This window comes from Mobula hypostoma, chromosome 4, assembly GCF_963921235.1.
Source record: "Mobula hypostoma chromosome 4, sMobHyp1.1, whole genome shotgun sequence".
NCBI lineage: Eukaryota > Metazoa > Chordata > Chondrichthyes > Myliobatiformes > Myliobatidae > Mobula > Mobula hypostoma.
In genome coordinates this window covers 115,655,560-115,671,731 of record NC_086100.1, presented here as the reverse complement: position 1 = coordinate 115,671,731, position 16,172 = coordinate 115,655,560, and the positions used below count along the sequence as shown (strand labels likewise).

At 41.1% G+C, this 16,172-nt stretch overlaps 1 protein-coding gene across 5 annotated transcripts in view; it reads right to left on the bottom strand.

Moving 5' to 3' along the window:
• Positions 1-16,172, bottom strand: part of rapgef2b (Rap guanine nucleotide exchange factor 2b) — a 393,855-nt gene that overhangs the window by 256,714 nt on the left and 120,969 nt on the right. For all 5 annotated transcript variants that reach the window (XM_063046413.1, XM_063046414.1, XM_063046416.1 and 2 more), the window contains exon 4: positions 8,247-8,330. In XM_063046413.1, the coding sequence (XP_062902483.1) occupies positions 8,247-8,330 (84 nt within the window). The remainder of the gene's footprint in view (positions 1-8,246; positions 8,331-16,172) is intronic.

Genomic DNA, 16,172 nt, shown 5'->3' with positions numbered 1-16,172 from the left:
AGATCCTGAAGTATGCCCGAGTTACTGTTAAACCTTCCTATCCACAACCAATCTCACTTTGTATCCTTAGGAGTTATCCTGGCAGCTCACCCTTTTGTAATGTTTCTGTTATCTGTAGCTTAGATTTCAACTTCATAATTCAAATCAAATTGCCCCAAGCCGCAGTCACCGTTTGTAGATATGGCTGATGGGGATCTCTGAATTCTCCAAGCTCCCATACATCGTAGCTAAAACACATTAACTTTCCAGTTGTCTCCATCAAATTTTATTTTCTTTAAATTTTTATGTCCATATTCACTTGATACTTAGTTTAAAATTAATGACCTCATCTGTTAAAATTTTACCTATATTACATCTACCTTCTAATTGGTTGAAAACTTTTGTTTTGAAACCACTATATTCAAATATTTACAGTATCTAATTAGCCCAAAATCACTAATTGGCTATTGTACTGTGAATACTGTTTAGTTCTTCAGTGAAACTACAGTGCATCTGCAAAATCTGTTAGTTGAAAAACTACTTGAAGCTGCATCCTATGTACAGTAATTACCACCTCCTCCAGTAGCCAAGTATTATTAATCATCTGATTCACTACTTACATCTACTGGCATCATGTTCAGAATTGACCATGACTAAGATCATAGCTAAAGTTAAGAATCTACACCTATCAGCTCCATGTAGTAGAAAGCTGGAACTCCAGAACATTGTAGGTGCATCATATTTTTGAAAAATACATTCAGTGGGACTCAGTAGAGATCTCTAAGGACCCTTAAAATGGCTATATTTTTGTGTAATTTTCAGCAGTGCTTGGCTATTTATGTCATTCAAATTATTAAATCATACAACTTATAGAAATGACTGCAATGTTATAATTTTAATTATCTTTTATTGCATGAATGGAAACTGCCACAATTGTTTTTTTTGCGATCTGTAGTACTGCTTTCAGAGAATCAGTATAAGGTGGTAACTTTGGACATACAGAAAAACTGCAATAATCCTGATGGATAAACGTGGTGAATTTGGGTGTCGTTTCTCTTTAAACTCACTGGGACCATGCTTCTTCCATTTTCTTTAACTTGCTCCCCTTCAGCTCATCCGAGACCTGCTCTCATCCATCACTGACCAAAAAAGTTATTATGCTATTTTTGCGAAGTCCAAAATGTATTGGGGTAGTAATAGCAGTATCTGACACTTACATCTGGAGAATACTGAATTACTTGCCCCACAATAGCATAGCAGTTACTGTAACACAATTACAGCACCAGCAAACCAGATTCACTGTCTGTGAAGAATTTGTGTGTTCTCCTCAGGACTGCGTGGGTTCCTATGGATGCTACAGTTTCCTTCCACATTCCACATTAACCTACTGGTTAGTAGGTTAATTGGTCATGGGTGAAACTTGGCAACATTGGACTGGAAGGGCCTGTTACAGTGCTGAATTTCTAAATAAAGTAAACAAAATGGGAAGTTTACTACATATTGCATTGTGCGGCAGTCCCCAACCGCCGGGCCGCAAAGCATGTGCTACTGGGCCGTGAGGAAATGACACGAGTCAGCTGCACCTTTCTTCATTCCCTGTCACACACTGTTGAACTTGAACATAGGGTTGCCAACTGTCCCGTATATGCTGGGACATCCCATATATTGAGCTAAACTAGTTTGTCCCGTATTTCCCCCACTAAGATACAGCGTTCCTATGAAACCTTTCGTGCCGAAATGTCGTGAAGCGAAGAAGCAATTACCATTAATTTATGTGGGAAAAATTTTTGAGCCTTCCCTGACCCAAAAATAACCTACCAAATCATACCAAATATCACATATAACCGAAAATAAATAACACTAACATATAGTAAAAGCAGGAATGATATGATAAATACACGGCCTATATAAAGTAGAAATAATGTATGTACAGTATAGTCGGGAAGATGAAGGCAAAACCAATTAGTGGGGAAAAATTCGGTACGTACGCGCATGCGCACATCACATGCGCACGTCACGCATACGCACACAGGTGCCCACGCAAGGTTTCATGGTCATGGTAGTCTTTCCAGGGGTAAAGTGTCCTGGGATTTGACTGCTACTTTTGTCCCTTAAGAAAGTTGGCAACCTTAACTGTAAAAGACATGTTGAGGCGAGTTTAATCCTACTTGAACACCAATCCCGCACCCCCCCTCCACCCCGGTCGGCAACTTTATTTTAATACTTACCATCTTAAATAGGACCCCACTCAGGACCATCGGGACATTGTCTCCAACACTATCACCAACCTCATCAATTCTGGACATCTCCCAATCTACAGCCACCAACCTCATAATTCCTTTACTCCACACTGCTCACTTCCATCTCTTACCCAAGATCCCCAGCCCTAACTGTCTGAGTAGGCCTACTGCTTCTGCCTGTCCCTGCCCAAATGAACTCAAGTCAATTTTACCCCCCCTGGTTCAGTCCCTTTCCACCGACATATGCAACACTTCACATGCTCTCAATCTCCTCAACAACTTTCAATTCCCTGGCCCTGATCATTTCATTTTCACCATCGATGTTCACTCCCTATGCATTTATAACTCCCATCAAGGAGGCCTCAAAGCTCTCCACTTCCTTCTTGACAACAGACTTGACCAGTTCTCCTCCATCACCACCCTGGTCCTCACCCTCAACAATTTATCTTTTGGCTCCTCCCACTTTCTCCAAACCCAAAGAATAGCCACGGGCTACTAAATAGGCCAAGTTATGCCTTCCATTTTGTTGGTAATGTGGAACAGTCCATGTTCCAAGCCTTCCCTGGTAATGCTTCCCAACTCTTCTGTGCTACACTGACAGCTACATTGGTGCTACTTCAAGCACCTATGCTGAGTTAGTCAATTTCATCGACTTTGAATCCAACTTCCACCCTGCCTTTAAATTCACTTGGTCCATTTCTAACAACTCTGTCCCCTTTCTCAATCTCCCTGTCTCCATCACTGAAGACAAACTGTCTACGAATATCTTTTAACCTCACCGGTTCCCACAGCTATCTTGATTATACCACTTCCCAACCCTGCCTCCTGTAAAAGTGCCACTTCCTTTTCTTAGTTCTTTCAACTCCACTGCATCTGTGCCCAGGATAAGGCTTTCCTTTCCAGGATATCAAGAGATGTCCACCCTCTTCAAAGAATGGGATTCCCTTCCTCCACCACTGATGCTGCCCTCACCCGCATCTCCTCTATTTCCCGGACATCCACACTCACCCAATCTTCCCACCGCCTTAACAGGGATAGAATTAGTGTCCCCACCTACCACTCTATGACTCTCCACATCCAACACAGCATTGTATGAAACTTTCACTCACTATCTTCAAAGGACCCTACCACGAACGACATCTTTACATCCTCTCTCCCCCACCCCCCAATTTCTGAAGGATTCACTTCCTCTGTGATTCCCTTGTCCATTCATCCCTTTCCACTAATCTCCCTACTGGCACCATCCCTGCAAGAGACAGTACTGCTATAAATCTCCTTTCACCTCTTCACTCAACTCCATTCAGGGCCCCAAACAATCCTTGCAGGTGAGGCAACACTTCACTTGTGAAATTGTTGGGATCATCTACTGTACCTGGTACTTCCTCCTCTACATTGGTGAGACCTGACACAGACTGAAGGATCGATTTGTTGAGCAACTCAGCTTCACCTGCAAAAAGCAGAATTTCCCAGTGGCCAACCATTGCAATCCCTGCATCCATTCCCATTCCCACATGTCAGTCCATGGCCTTCTCTTCTGCTACAATAAGGCCACTCTCAGATTGGAGCAGCAAAACCTCATATTCCATTCAGGTAGCCTCCAACCTGATGGCATGAACACAGATTTCTCCAACTTCGAGTAATTCAGCACCCCCCAACCCCTCCTCATTTTCCCACTCTGGCCTCTTACATCTTCTCTACACCTGCGTATCACCTCTCCCTGGTGCCCCTCCTCCTTCCCTTTCTCCCATGAGCCACGCTCCCCTCCTGTCTGACTCCTCCTTCTCCAGCCCTTTGCTTTTTCCACTCATCTCCTCCCAGTGTTTTACTTTATCCATCCTCCCCCACATCCACTTGACTTCACCTATCACCTTCTAGCTTGTCAACCTTTCCCTCCCCCCACCTTCTCATTCTGGTATTTCCCCCTTTCCAGTCCTGATGAAAGGTCACGGCCCAGAACGTTTACTATTTATTAATTTTAATAGATACTGCCTGACCTGCTGAATTCCTCCAGCGTTTTGTGCATGTTGCTCTGGATTTCTGGCATCTGCAGGATCTCATGTTTATCCTAATCTAAAACCTATTTTCACTACTATACGCAGTGAGAATACACAAATTATGACCATAGCTTCATTATCTTTGATAGACAATAATTCCAGTTTCAATCTCGTTTCATTTGCCTCAATGGAAGTAATCAACATTATGTCATTGTAATTTATAAAGTACAATGCAATTACTTAAAAGATTCAAACTTTGTAAAGATGTTATTCACTTTCTTCAGCTCTTCTCTAATCAAACTTCTCAAATTTAAATGGAGCATAAAACTTTGCAAAATCTATGAAGTTAATCACTAATTAACTGCAATGTTTACCTTTATAATATTTTCTAGTTAAATTCCCAAGTAAACAGAATCCCTGTTTATACATTTTTTCCTGTAATTACATGGCTTTTCCATTGAAGCTACCATAAGAAAAAGGCAAACAAATATTCACATATATTTTCAAAGTTAGATTGGCCATCCACGTTTAAAGTAAATATAACACAATGGATATGCTTTATTTGCTTAAAATAGACTTGATATAAAAATTAACCCTAAAAATTACTGTAAATTTTGATCACACACTAGTTTTTCCAAGGTTTTCTTTGAAATATAATTGCATTCATGAACGACTTCATGCTCTGGCAACAATCCACATCATGGGATAAACATTTTAGATCATAGCCTCTAGGGACCAGTTAGATTTGGGAAAGGGGAAACCTGCCGTCATTTGAGTACATATCCCTTCATGCTGAGAAAATGGATTGCCAGATTGAGGAAAATAGAAGGATTTTTTTGCTGTTTTAATAATCAATAATGTGCTCCTTTGAATGCTTGTTACTTGTCACTGCCTCTTTTCCAACAGTATTCTAATATAAAATTAATCTATTGAGCTTGGCTAAGACACAATAGCAGCTTTGAATCAGCATTTGCAACAAATAGTTATCTCTCATCTGTGTACTCATTCAGTGTCTTCCCATAAGTTTATTTTTGTTTATCATATGGGTTTAAAGGGCAAGAGTTATTCCAAGAGAACTGGTCCACAATAATGTTTACAAAATATTAGAAGGCGTTAAAGTATTACCTTTTATGGTGAAAAAAATAACTGCTAAAATGAAAGATAATATTTTTGATTAACTGATAAAACAGTAAATTTAGTTCTCATTGCCAGACTAAGTTATGATTTCCACTGTACACATACTCATAGTTCTGGGAGGCAAGTGTTTTCATCTTGAGAACTTTTAATTGGAGTAGGTGGAGGTACTACTAGCTCCTTGGCATTCTGAGGGTGAACAAGGATCAATTTAAAAATATACCTTGTGGTCATCAACTCTGGGACAATTTCTCTTTAGAATTGCCAAGGTAAATTAAATGGATTTCGGTAAAAGGCATGTAGTTTCTGCTTAATTTCCCTCCATGTATTCTACCTAAATAATACTTTAAATAAGAGCCAAAAATTAAAGATTATCCTTGTGGAAAAGCTTTATGCTAATTGGCTAACAACCTAGGATACCAAGAAACAGATTTGACGTTTGCAAATTTCAAATGCCATCTCTTGTTTTGATAGCAAAAAGCCCCCAAATTCATTTTCCATCTGTAATCCACATTGTTCCCTTGACAAGCAACAAATTAAACAAGTAAAAAGAGAATGTTCAACTTCAAGCAAATTATTTAATCCTGGAGTTCAGACAGCCTCTTTCAACCAGTTAGATTAACACATTATATATATATTATAGAGAGAAAAAACATGATGGTGTGGTAGAAACTAATCCTCTCAATTTTCCACCTCTAACCAAGAGCCCTTATCCAAATATGCCAGGTCTGTTTTTCTTCCTAATTATGCTGCTTGGTCTGTGGAACGTTCCCAACATTCTGTATGAAAGAAGATGAATGATGTCCACCTTAATGACAAAGAAGTTCATGATGTCACACCTCACTGGAGACTTGATTCACTTCAGACAATGGAAGGTAATGAGAAAAGGAGGGTTTTATCGTGACCAAAGAATTCATAGATAAAAGGCAGAATGCAATTGAGATGTTTCTTCCAGATTCCGTTAGCACTAAAGGTATGGAGATAACAGAGAGTGGGAATGTGTGTGTGTGGGGTGTGTGTGTGTGCGCACGCGCATGCGCCCTTAACTCCTGGTGGAGTAGTTGGGGTGCCATGCTCATCATACGGCATGTCTTGGGCATCTGAGACCTGGCAGAGCCCATCCTCTCCAGGTTTTTTTTAACGAGGTCGAGTTGTTAGCTCGACACTCTCGATGGAGAGCGTGCAAGGGAGACGGCCAGATTCGAACTCGGGACATCTCACCCCAAAATCCAGCTACGCCACATGGATGGATGCAAAGATTGACTAAGTTCATTTTACCTCTAATTGAGACAAGGGGGGAAAAAAATTCGGAGATGGAAGATCAAGAGATGACCTATCTACAAATTGACTAGTTTATAAGAGTGAGAATGGTCTGGAAGATAAGAAGACAAAGAACTCAGGAGAATAAACCGAATTTAAGCTGGATAGTGCAATCACTGAGTGAAGTAATTTGATCTAGAAACTGAGGGAATGAAAGCTGTGAAAAATGTTTGTTTAGAAATCTAACATAACACTTTGGAATAGAAGAATTAAAATTTTCATGGACAGGCAAGAGGAAAGCCTGCAGGAAGGCATGGAGCAAGTGTTAATATATGATTCACTGACAGAGACTCAAAAAGTTGTGGGGGAAGGACTAAAGGAATATGAGGGAATTGGAAAGACAGTGAGCAAGCAGGATTGGCAAAACTTTCATTTTAATTTCTGAACAAAGAAATGTTTATGCTTTGATGAGCTTTATCAAAGTTCTAAATTCATTTTATTTGATAGTTCAACGACACATTCTGAAATCATTCGTCATTTTTTAAGTTTTCTAAATAATTAACTATCTCAGCACACATGCCAATAAATTTAACAGCATTTGAAACACAATAAACATTATTGTAGGTGGCAGAGTAACTGCCACTACTGTCTCACAACTCAAATAACAGGCTTGATCTCAAGCTTAGATGTTGAATGTGTGGAGTTTGCAAGTTTCCCATGTGCTCCTGTTGCTTCCCTTATCTCAAAGACATGCTGGGACATACAAGATATCGATGCAGCTTTAAAGAATGCATGACAGTGGCTATATTTCATTAGGAGGTTGAGAAGATTTGGTATGTCACCAAAAACACTCGAAAATTTCTACAGATATACTGTGCAGAGCATTCTAACTGGCAACATAACGGTTTGGTATTGGGGGGGTGGTGATGAGGTGGGAGGGGTCTACTGCACAGGATTGAATTAAGCTGCAGAGAGTTGTAAACTTAGTCAGCTCCGTCATGAGCATCAGTAGTATCCAGGACATCTTCAAGGAGATGCCTTGTTCTCACTGCTACCATCAGGAAGGGGGTACAAAAGTATGAAGTCACACACTCAGTGATTCAGGAATAGCGTCTTCCCCACTTCCATCTGATTTCTGAATGGACATTGAACCATGAACACATCCTCACTATTTTTTTTAACTTATTTTTACACTATTTAATTTAAATATTTAACATACATTTACTTACTGTAATTCACAGCTTTTTTTTTCTATTATTGTGCATTGCATTGTACTGTGGCCACAAAGCCAACAAATTTCACAATATATGCCAGTGATACTAAACCAGATTCTGATTCTGAATAGGTACTGTACTTTACTCCTACTATAGGTAAGGGATGGAAGAATCAAAGGGAGTTGATGGCCTTTACAGCATGGTAGATTATAAATTAATAAAATTGGAAACATGATTGCTCTGTTGGGAACAGACATGGACTCGATGGTCTCCTTCCATTTCATAATAAGTATGTAAGTACACAACAAATCTCAGATATTGGGATTAACTGCCACAACATGTATAACAATTACAAATATCAATATTCAAATGACTAACGCTCTAAATAAAACATGCATATCCAATTTTTATTATTGAAAACATACCTGCTTCTGGGAAGAAACATAGACTCTTTGATGAATACGGAACCAGACAAGAGTATGTACCAACAGGTTCCAATATCATCAGGGCTAGGATAGAGAAAAGAAAAATAACTAACACAGAAGCACTGGAATATGTTCTAACAAAATTAACTGCACTGACACAAACTTACTGGTTCTGCAGGTTTATTTACACAGATGTGGACAAAAATCTACCTACCTCATAATTCTAATACATTTTGCTGCTCCAATCAATTGGCATAACAGGAAGTTTAATATAGATTTTTGTGAAATAATAGCGTTAGAAATTCAATAAATTATACAATAAAAACAGAAAATGTTGGAAATGCTCAGTAGGTTAGACAATATTTGTGAAGTCTTCATAAAGGCAGTCTAACTTGCTAAGCACTTCCAGAATTTCAGTTCTTAGTTTCAGATTTTCACTACCTGGAGCTTTTTGCTTTCAGGTTTATAGTTATATTTAGAGATGCGCCCCGTTAACAGGCCCTTCCAGCTCAACAAGCCTGTGCTGCCCAATTGCATCCACGTGACCAACTGACTTACTAATTATTTGATCCTAATGTACAGACAAGTCTTTGGAACGTGGGAGAGAACTGAACCAACTGGAGAAAACCCAAACAGTCAAAGGGAGAATCTACAATCTCCTTACAGACAACAGCAGAACTGAACCTGGATCATTGGCACTGTAATAGTGTTACACCAACTGCTCCGCCACCATGTCGTTTTGCATATTGTCAATAACATAGCAAGGATCTTATTTAGTAAATTTAAAACACAGCATCACGTTCAACCCCGCTATTCAATATCCCTCCCCATCAACCATACATACACTCTGGCTTCATACTGCCATACTGTGAACCTTACCAATTCCTGCCACTAGGCGTTGCTGTGTCGCAAATATAGCTCAAATCCCTGCCTACATTGGTGCTCCTCTACATCACGACAACATTCACCCATAGTTCAGTGTACAGAACTACCTGTGAGGACTGGTATTGGGTGGGCAGGGGAAAGCAGTGCTACCCAAGAATGAGATGAGGGGCCCAGAGATGTTTCCTCACCTTTTCAAGTGTAGGAGATTGCTAGGAACCAGCAAAACCTCCACTGTGCTGATAGATTAACCAGACCTTGCGGTCTCTTTCAGCACCTCCTGTTCAATGTGAAGGAAGCTGCTGTGCCAGCCTCACTTTGTTTGGCTGTACACTGCCTAACTCAGAGAAAGGTCTATGATTGCAAACTCAATAACTAGCAACCATTTTTATGTTCACACAAGAAATTGCAAATGCTGTAATTCAGAGCAGCAAACAATTGTTGGACGAACTCAGTGAGTCAAGCAGCATCAGTAGGAAGAAAAGAATTGTCAACATTTCGGATCAAAATCTAGCATCAGAACTAGGGGTATAAAAGAGAAATGGCTAGTATAAACAGAAGGAGGACAGTGGCAAGAAAGGGGATGGATGGACTGAGGAGGGTGTAAGACAACAGGCAGATTGTGCAAACCAGAGGAGGGAAGCAGGGATGCGGTTGCGATACAGTGGCAGGTAAATGATAGATAATGGCTAGCAAAGGAGAAAAAAGGAGTAAGTCTGCAATGAGATCCCACCACCAAACACACCATATCCTGTTGACCCCTGTTCATCTTCTACAGGAACCACACCCTCCAATGAACCCTTGGGTGCTCATTCTTCCCAGACCCCTGGTATTTTCCCCTGCCCTTGCAGTAGATATAGCACTTGTCATTACACCTCCTTTCTATTCACTATCCAAGGATCTAAAGAGCTGTTCCAAGTGAGGCAAAGATTCATTTGCATCTCCTCTAACCCTGACCTGGGTGCTATGGTAGCAGAACAGTTAGCACAGCACTATTACAGCACAGAGCGTTACGGAGTTCAGTGTTCAACTCCAGTGTTATTCTGTAAGGAGCTTCAGTACATCCTTCCCAAGGTTTCCCCTGGTGCTCCGATTTCCTCCCACAGTCCAAAGATGTACCAGGTAGGTTAACTGGTTATTGTAAATTGTCCTATAATCAGGTTAGGATAAAATCAGCATTGTGGGGTTGCTGGGGCAGCGTGGCTCAGCAGGCCAACTCCATGCTATATCTCTACATAAATTAGCAGAAATACTGCATTTGGTGCTCCTGATATAACCTGCTCTACATCAACTACACCGCGTAGACTGGGCTACTGTTCCATAGAGCATCTGTACTCAATCCACAATGACTACCCTGAGCTCATCGCATGTCATTTCAATTCCCCTTCCCAGTCCCACATGGACCTGTACACCTTCAGCCTTCTGTACTAGGATAAAGGCCGAAGCAAACTAGAGGAACAACACATATTCCATCTGGGTATAGGCTACAGCCCAGTGGTATTTGAATTTTCCAAGTTTTAGGTAACCCTTTTTTCTCCTGCTCCCCAACTCCTCCCCCACCCCATGAATTCTTTTCTATCCTCCCATTTTTGCTCCCTTTCCATTATAACCGAAATTTCCCCCCACCCCACTGCCGCAATCTTAATGCCCTTCTTTGCTCCATTCATGCACACACAGTTCACTCAAAGGTTTTCACAACTCCTCACCCACAAGTGCTGGTTCTATCTGCCATTCACCTTCCCTTATGGTTCCCATTCTCACCTCCTTTAACATCCATCAGAATTCAGCACTGGTAGTCTTTGTGTTTTATCTCCCTCCAGTAGCTATCTCCAATCTTCACTTCCACTCCCCCCACCTTTCTCCATTTTTTTCTCTTCTCACTCTGTGTTTGCCTTCATCGATCATTCACCTGCCAATTTTTCCGAACTCCACCCCTGTTCCCTTCCCCTACTTGGCATAATCTGCCCATCATCTTACAACCCTTTCAAGTCCACCAAGCACCTTGGATTCTTGTCTCCAGTCCCACTGGGTGCAGGGTTACAATCCAAAACATCAACAATTTCTTTACTCCTACAGATGCTCTCAAGCTTGCTGATGACACCACTGTCATAGGCCAAATGAAATGTGGTGATGAATCAGTCTATAGGAAAGAGATTGAAAATCTTGCTGAGTGGTGTCACATCAACAACCTCTTACTCTATGTCAACAATACCAAGCAGCTGATTATTGACCAAAAGGAGGAAACCAGAGGTCCATGAGCAAGTCCTCATCGGAGGATCAGAGGTGGAAAAGCTCAACAACTTTAAGTTCCTTAGTGTTATCATTTCAGAGGACCTGTCCTGGGCCCAGCACTCAAGTACAATTATAAAGTAGATACAGCAGCATCTCTACTTCCTTAGGAGTAACAGAGATTTGCATGACATTTAATATTTTGACAAACTTCTAGAGATGTGTAGTGGAGACTATATTCACTGGCCACATCACAGCCTGGTTTGGAAACACCAATGCCCTTGAATGGAAAATCCTACAAAAATAGTGGATAAGACCAGGTAAAGCCCTATCCACCATTGAGCACTCTACACAAAACAATGTCACAGTATCCATCAGCAGGGATGCCCACCACCCAGGTTATGCTCTCCTCTCACTGCTGCCATTAGCAAGAAGGTACAGGAAGTTGAGGACTTACACTACCAGGTTCAGGAACAGTTATTACCCCTCCACCATCAGGCTCTTGAGCCAATAGAGATAACTTCACTCAAATTCACGTGCCCATGGAAATGTTCCCACAACCTACAGGCTCGTTTTCATGGACTCGTTTTCAAGGACTCTTCATTCTAATGTTCTCAATATTTAATGTTTAATTTTTTTTGTATTTTCATAACGTGTTGCCCTTTACACATTGTTTGAATGCCCTAGTTGGTGAGGTCTTTCATTGATTCTATTATAGATTTATTGAGTATGCCCACAAGAAAACAAATTTCTGGGTTGTATATGGTAACATGTTTTGAGATATACACACACACACTTTGACAATAAATTTACTATGAACTTTGAACCTGCTGATTTCTTCCAGCAGATTGTTGAATGCATCACCTTGATGCTTGTTACCACAAAGAAAACTCAAGGTTTATGACCAAACAAAGAGGTAAACACTGCGACTTCAACATTTCCAACATGTCTCACTATGGCAGCCAGTATGCAGCTCAAGTTACTCACCTCAGCATCAAGCAACTGCACATTTTGACCCAGCCCACCCAACACCCTCACTTGCAAGCAGGTTCTCCACATGAAGCCTTGGGTTATTTATTGCTGAAAGAGCATCAGCAGAGGGGAGAAGTTTACAACAGATTTTTGGCGCTGCAAAAAGGCTATGGTTCATGCCAGTTCTGCAGCACAACAGCTGGTAGGGCGGGGTTTTGCACCAGGTTCCCAGCACTGTATCACCATCAGTAACTCATTTCAGTATATAAATCTATATTAACCCCTTGTCCACCAACTCCAACAGCAATCTCGTAGTTAGAAATCCTTTCTGAGTGAAATGTACTATGGAAATGCTCTAGCACTACGTTTATTAGACTGACCTATCAATGACAGCACTATAGCACCTCACTGTCTAAGGTCAATGTATATGAGAGGAATTACCCTGCTCTAACCAATTCCACTTAACTGATTTTTTGCTATTAACATACAAGATAACACTTAAGTATTACGTAAGTTCCATATCAGGTCATGGTTGCCTGGTATGGAAACACCAAAGCCTTTGAATGGAAAAGCTTACAGAAAGTATTGGATACAGCGCAGTCCATGACAGTTAAAGCTCTCCCCACCACTGAGCACATCTACAAGGAAAGGTGTTCAAGAAAAGCCGCATCTATCATCAAACCCCCACTACCAGCTTCAGGAACAGTTATTATCCCTCAACCATCAGGCTCTGGAACCAGAGGGGATAACTTCACACACCCCAACATTGAACTCTTCCCACAACCTATGGACTCACTTTCAAGGATTCTTCATCTCAGGTTCTCAGTATTTATTGCTTATTTGTTTTGCTTTATTTCTTTGTATTTGTTGTGATATATAGATACTACATTTTCTTTGAACTATAAGGACAAAATATCTGCATTAAAAATCAAGATCAACATTTAAAACCCTATCTCAAATAACTCAACTCTTTAGCTCCAATTAACCTGACTTGGTATTAACATTTCTGTTTAAATATAATCTTTTAAACTTTCGTTGTACCAGGTATTTTGTGGAATCTTCATAAAGATTAGCTTTAAGTGCTTAGGTAATAAATTGTGGTTAAATATACTGCATCTACTTTCAGAACAGTGGACGCTTTGGCAGTCCCTGTATCCCAGTTGGTTTAGAAAGATAAGAGCTTCACTTATCATACATCTGCTTAGACTTTCTAGCCAAGTGTCATAGCTTTGGCATGGTTAAATAAGATGCATTACATGCAGAAGAATTAAGAAAGTGTGTGCAAATTTTACAAATAGATTTTTCGATGGAAAACATTAATGCTGACCAGTATAAATAACCTGGCATAGTCTGCATCTGGCATAGTTTTTCTTTAACAGTTATCATAACTTTGTTATTTGATTACCAGATTTCCTGCTAATTAATTCTGCTCCTCACTAACAATTATATTTACAGTCCTCATACATAGAAATCTACAACACATTACATGCCCTTCAGTCCACAATGTTGTGCCGACCATGTAACCCAGGGGTCCCCAACCTTTTTTGCACTGCGGACCGGTTTCATATTGACAATATTCTTGCGGACCAGCCGACCGGGGGGGCGTTCGGGTTGCCAACGTACAAGAGTAGCAGTCAAATGCGTTGTGTTTACCCCGAGAAAGACTACAATGACCATGAAGCCTTGCGTGGGCACCAGTGCGCATGCATGTACATGCCAATTTTTAAAAATCGTTTTTGGCGATTCTGTATGGGGGGGGGTGTTAATCACGAGCGGAATATAGGTGATAAGTGGCTAATACACTCAATCTCGTTTCTAAAAGGGTTTATCTAACGAATTTAATATTAAACACACAGCGCATATTTTCCTCGCATGAATATAGTGATAAGTCAATTATCAGGGGAGGACAGGGGAGCTTGAAGTAAGTGTTGAACGAACTTCCAGTCTAAGTGGTAGAAGCAGGTTTGATATTATCACTTAAAGTTAAAGTGGACAGCTATATAGACAGGAAAGGAATGGAGGGTTATGGGCTGAGTGCAGGTCGGTGGGACGAGGTGAGAGTAGCGTTCGGCATGGACTAGAAGGGCACAGATGCCCTCTTTCCAAGCCGTAATTATTATATGGTTATATAGGACACTTATAATAGCATCATAACATTTTAAGTAACATTTCGCTATTAAACACACAGCGCATATTTTCCTCTTATGAACATATAATCATTGAAACGCACCAATATCGTCAAATCAGTGGGAGCCCTGGGCTTGCTTCCCTGCAACAAGACAGTGATGAGAGACAGCGATACCCGAAGGGGATTCCTTATGTCCAGACTATTCCACAATTTAGTTTTCGTTGCATTTATTGCAGCGATATGTTGGAAATGGAAGCAATGTTTTCAGTGCTTTCCTATCTCAGGATATTTAGCCTTGACTTTGATCCAGAATGCCAGCAGAGATGTTACGTCAAACATACTTTTCAGCCCACTGTCATTTGCAAGCTCGAGGAGTTGATCTCTTTCCCGCGCTGACATGGATGACGCGTGGGTAATGACCTCGCATGCGTAATGGCTCAACAGTGGGTGTGACAGGGATGAGGAAAGGTGCAGCTGACTCATATCGCCAAATCCTATTGTTTCCTCGTGGCCCGGTACCGCATGCCTTGCGGCCCGGTACCAGTCCACGGCCCGGTGGTTGGGGACCGCTGATGTAACCTACTCTAGAAACTGCCTAGAATTTCCCTAACGCATAGCCCTCTATTTTTCTAAGCTCCATGCACCTATATAAGAGGTTCTTAAAAGACCCTATTGTATCTCCTTCCACCACCACTACTGGCAGTTCATTCCACGCATCCACCACTCTGCCTGAAAAACTTACCCCGACATCCCCTCAGTACCTATTTCCAAGCACCTTAAAACTATGCCTCTGCATGTTAGCCATTTCAGCCCTGGGAAAAAGCCTCTGGCTATCCACATGATCAATGCCCTCATCATCTTATATACCTCTCTCAGGTCACCTCTCATACTGTCGCTCCAAGAAAAAAGGCCAAGTTCACTCAACCTATTCTCATAAGGTACGCCCTCCAATCCAGGCAACATCCTTGTAAATCTCCTCTGCACTCTCTCTATAGTATCCACATCCTCCTTATAGTGAGGTGACCACAACTGAACACAGTACTCCAAGTGGGGTCTGACCAAGGTCTTAAATAGCTATACCATTACCTCATGGCTTTTGAACTCAATCCCACGGTTGATGAATGTCAACACACCATACACCTTCTTAACAACACTGTCAACCTGCACAGTAGCTTTAAGTGTCCTATCTACACAGACCCCAAGATCTCTTAGATCCTCCACACTGCCAAGAGTCTTACCATTAATATTATATTCTGTCTTCAAATTAGACCTACCAAAATGAACCAGTTCACATTTATCTAGGTTGAACTCCATCTGCCACTTCTCAGCCTAGTTCTGTGTCCTATCAATGTCCTGCTGTAACCTCTGACAACCCTCCAGACGATCTACAACACCCCCAACCTTTCTGTTATCAGCAAACTTACTAACCCACCTTTCTACTTCTTCATCCAGGTCATTTATAAAAATCACAAAGAAGAGGGGACCCAGAACAGATCCCTGCAGAACACTCCTGGTCACTGACCTCCATGCAGAATATGAACCATCTACAACCACCCTTTGCCTTCTCTGGGCAAGCCAATTCTGGATCCACAAAGCAAGGTCTCTTTGGATCACATGTCTCCTTACCTTCTGAAGCTGCCCAGTATGGGGAACCTTATCAAATGCCTTACTGAAATCTATATACACTACATCCACTGCTCTACCTTCAATGTGTT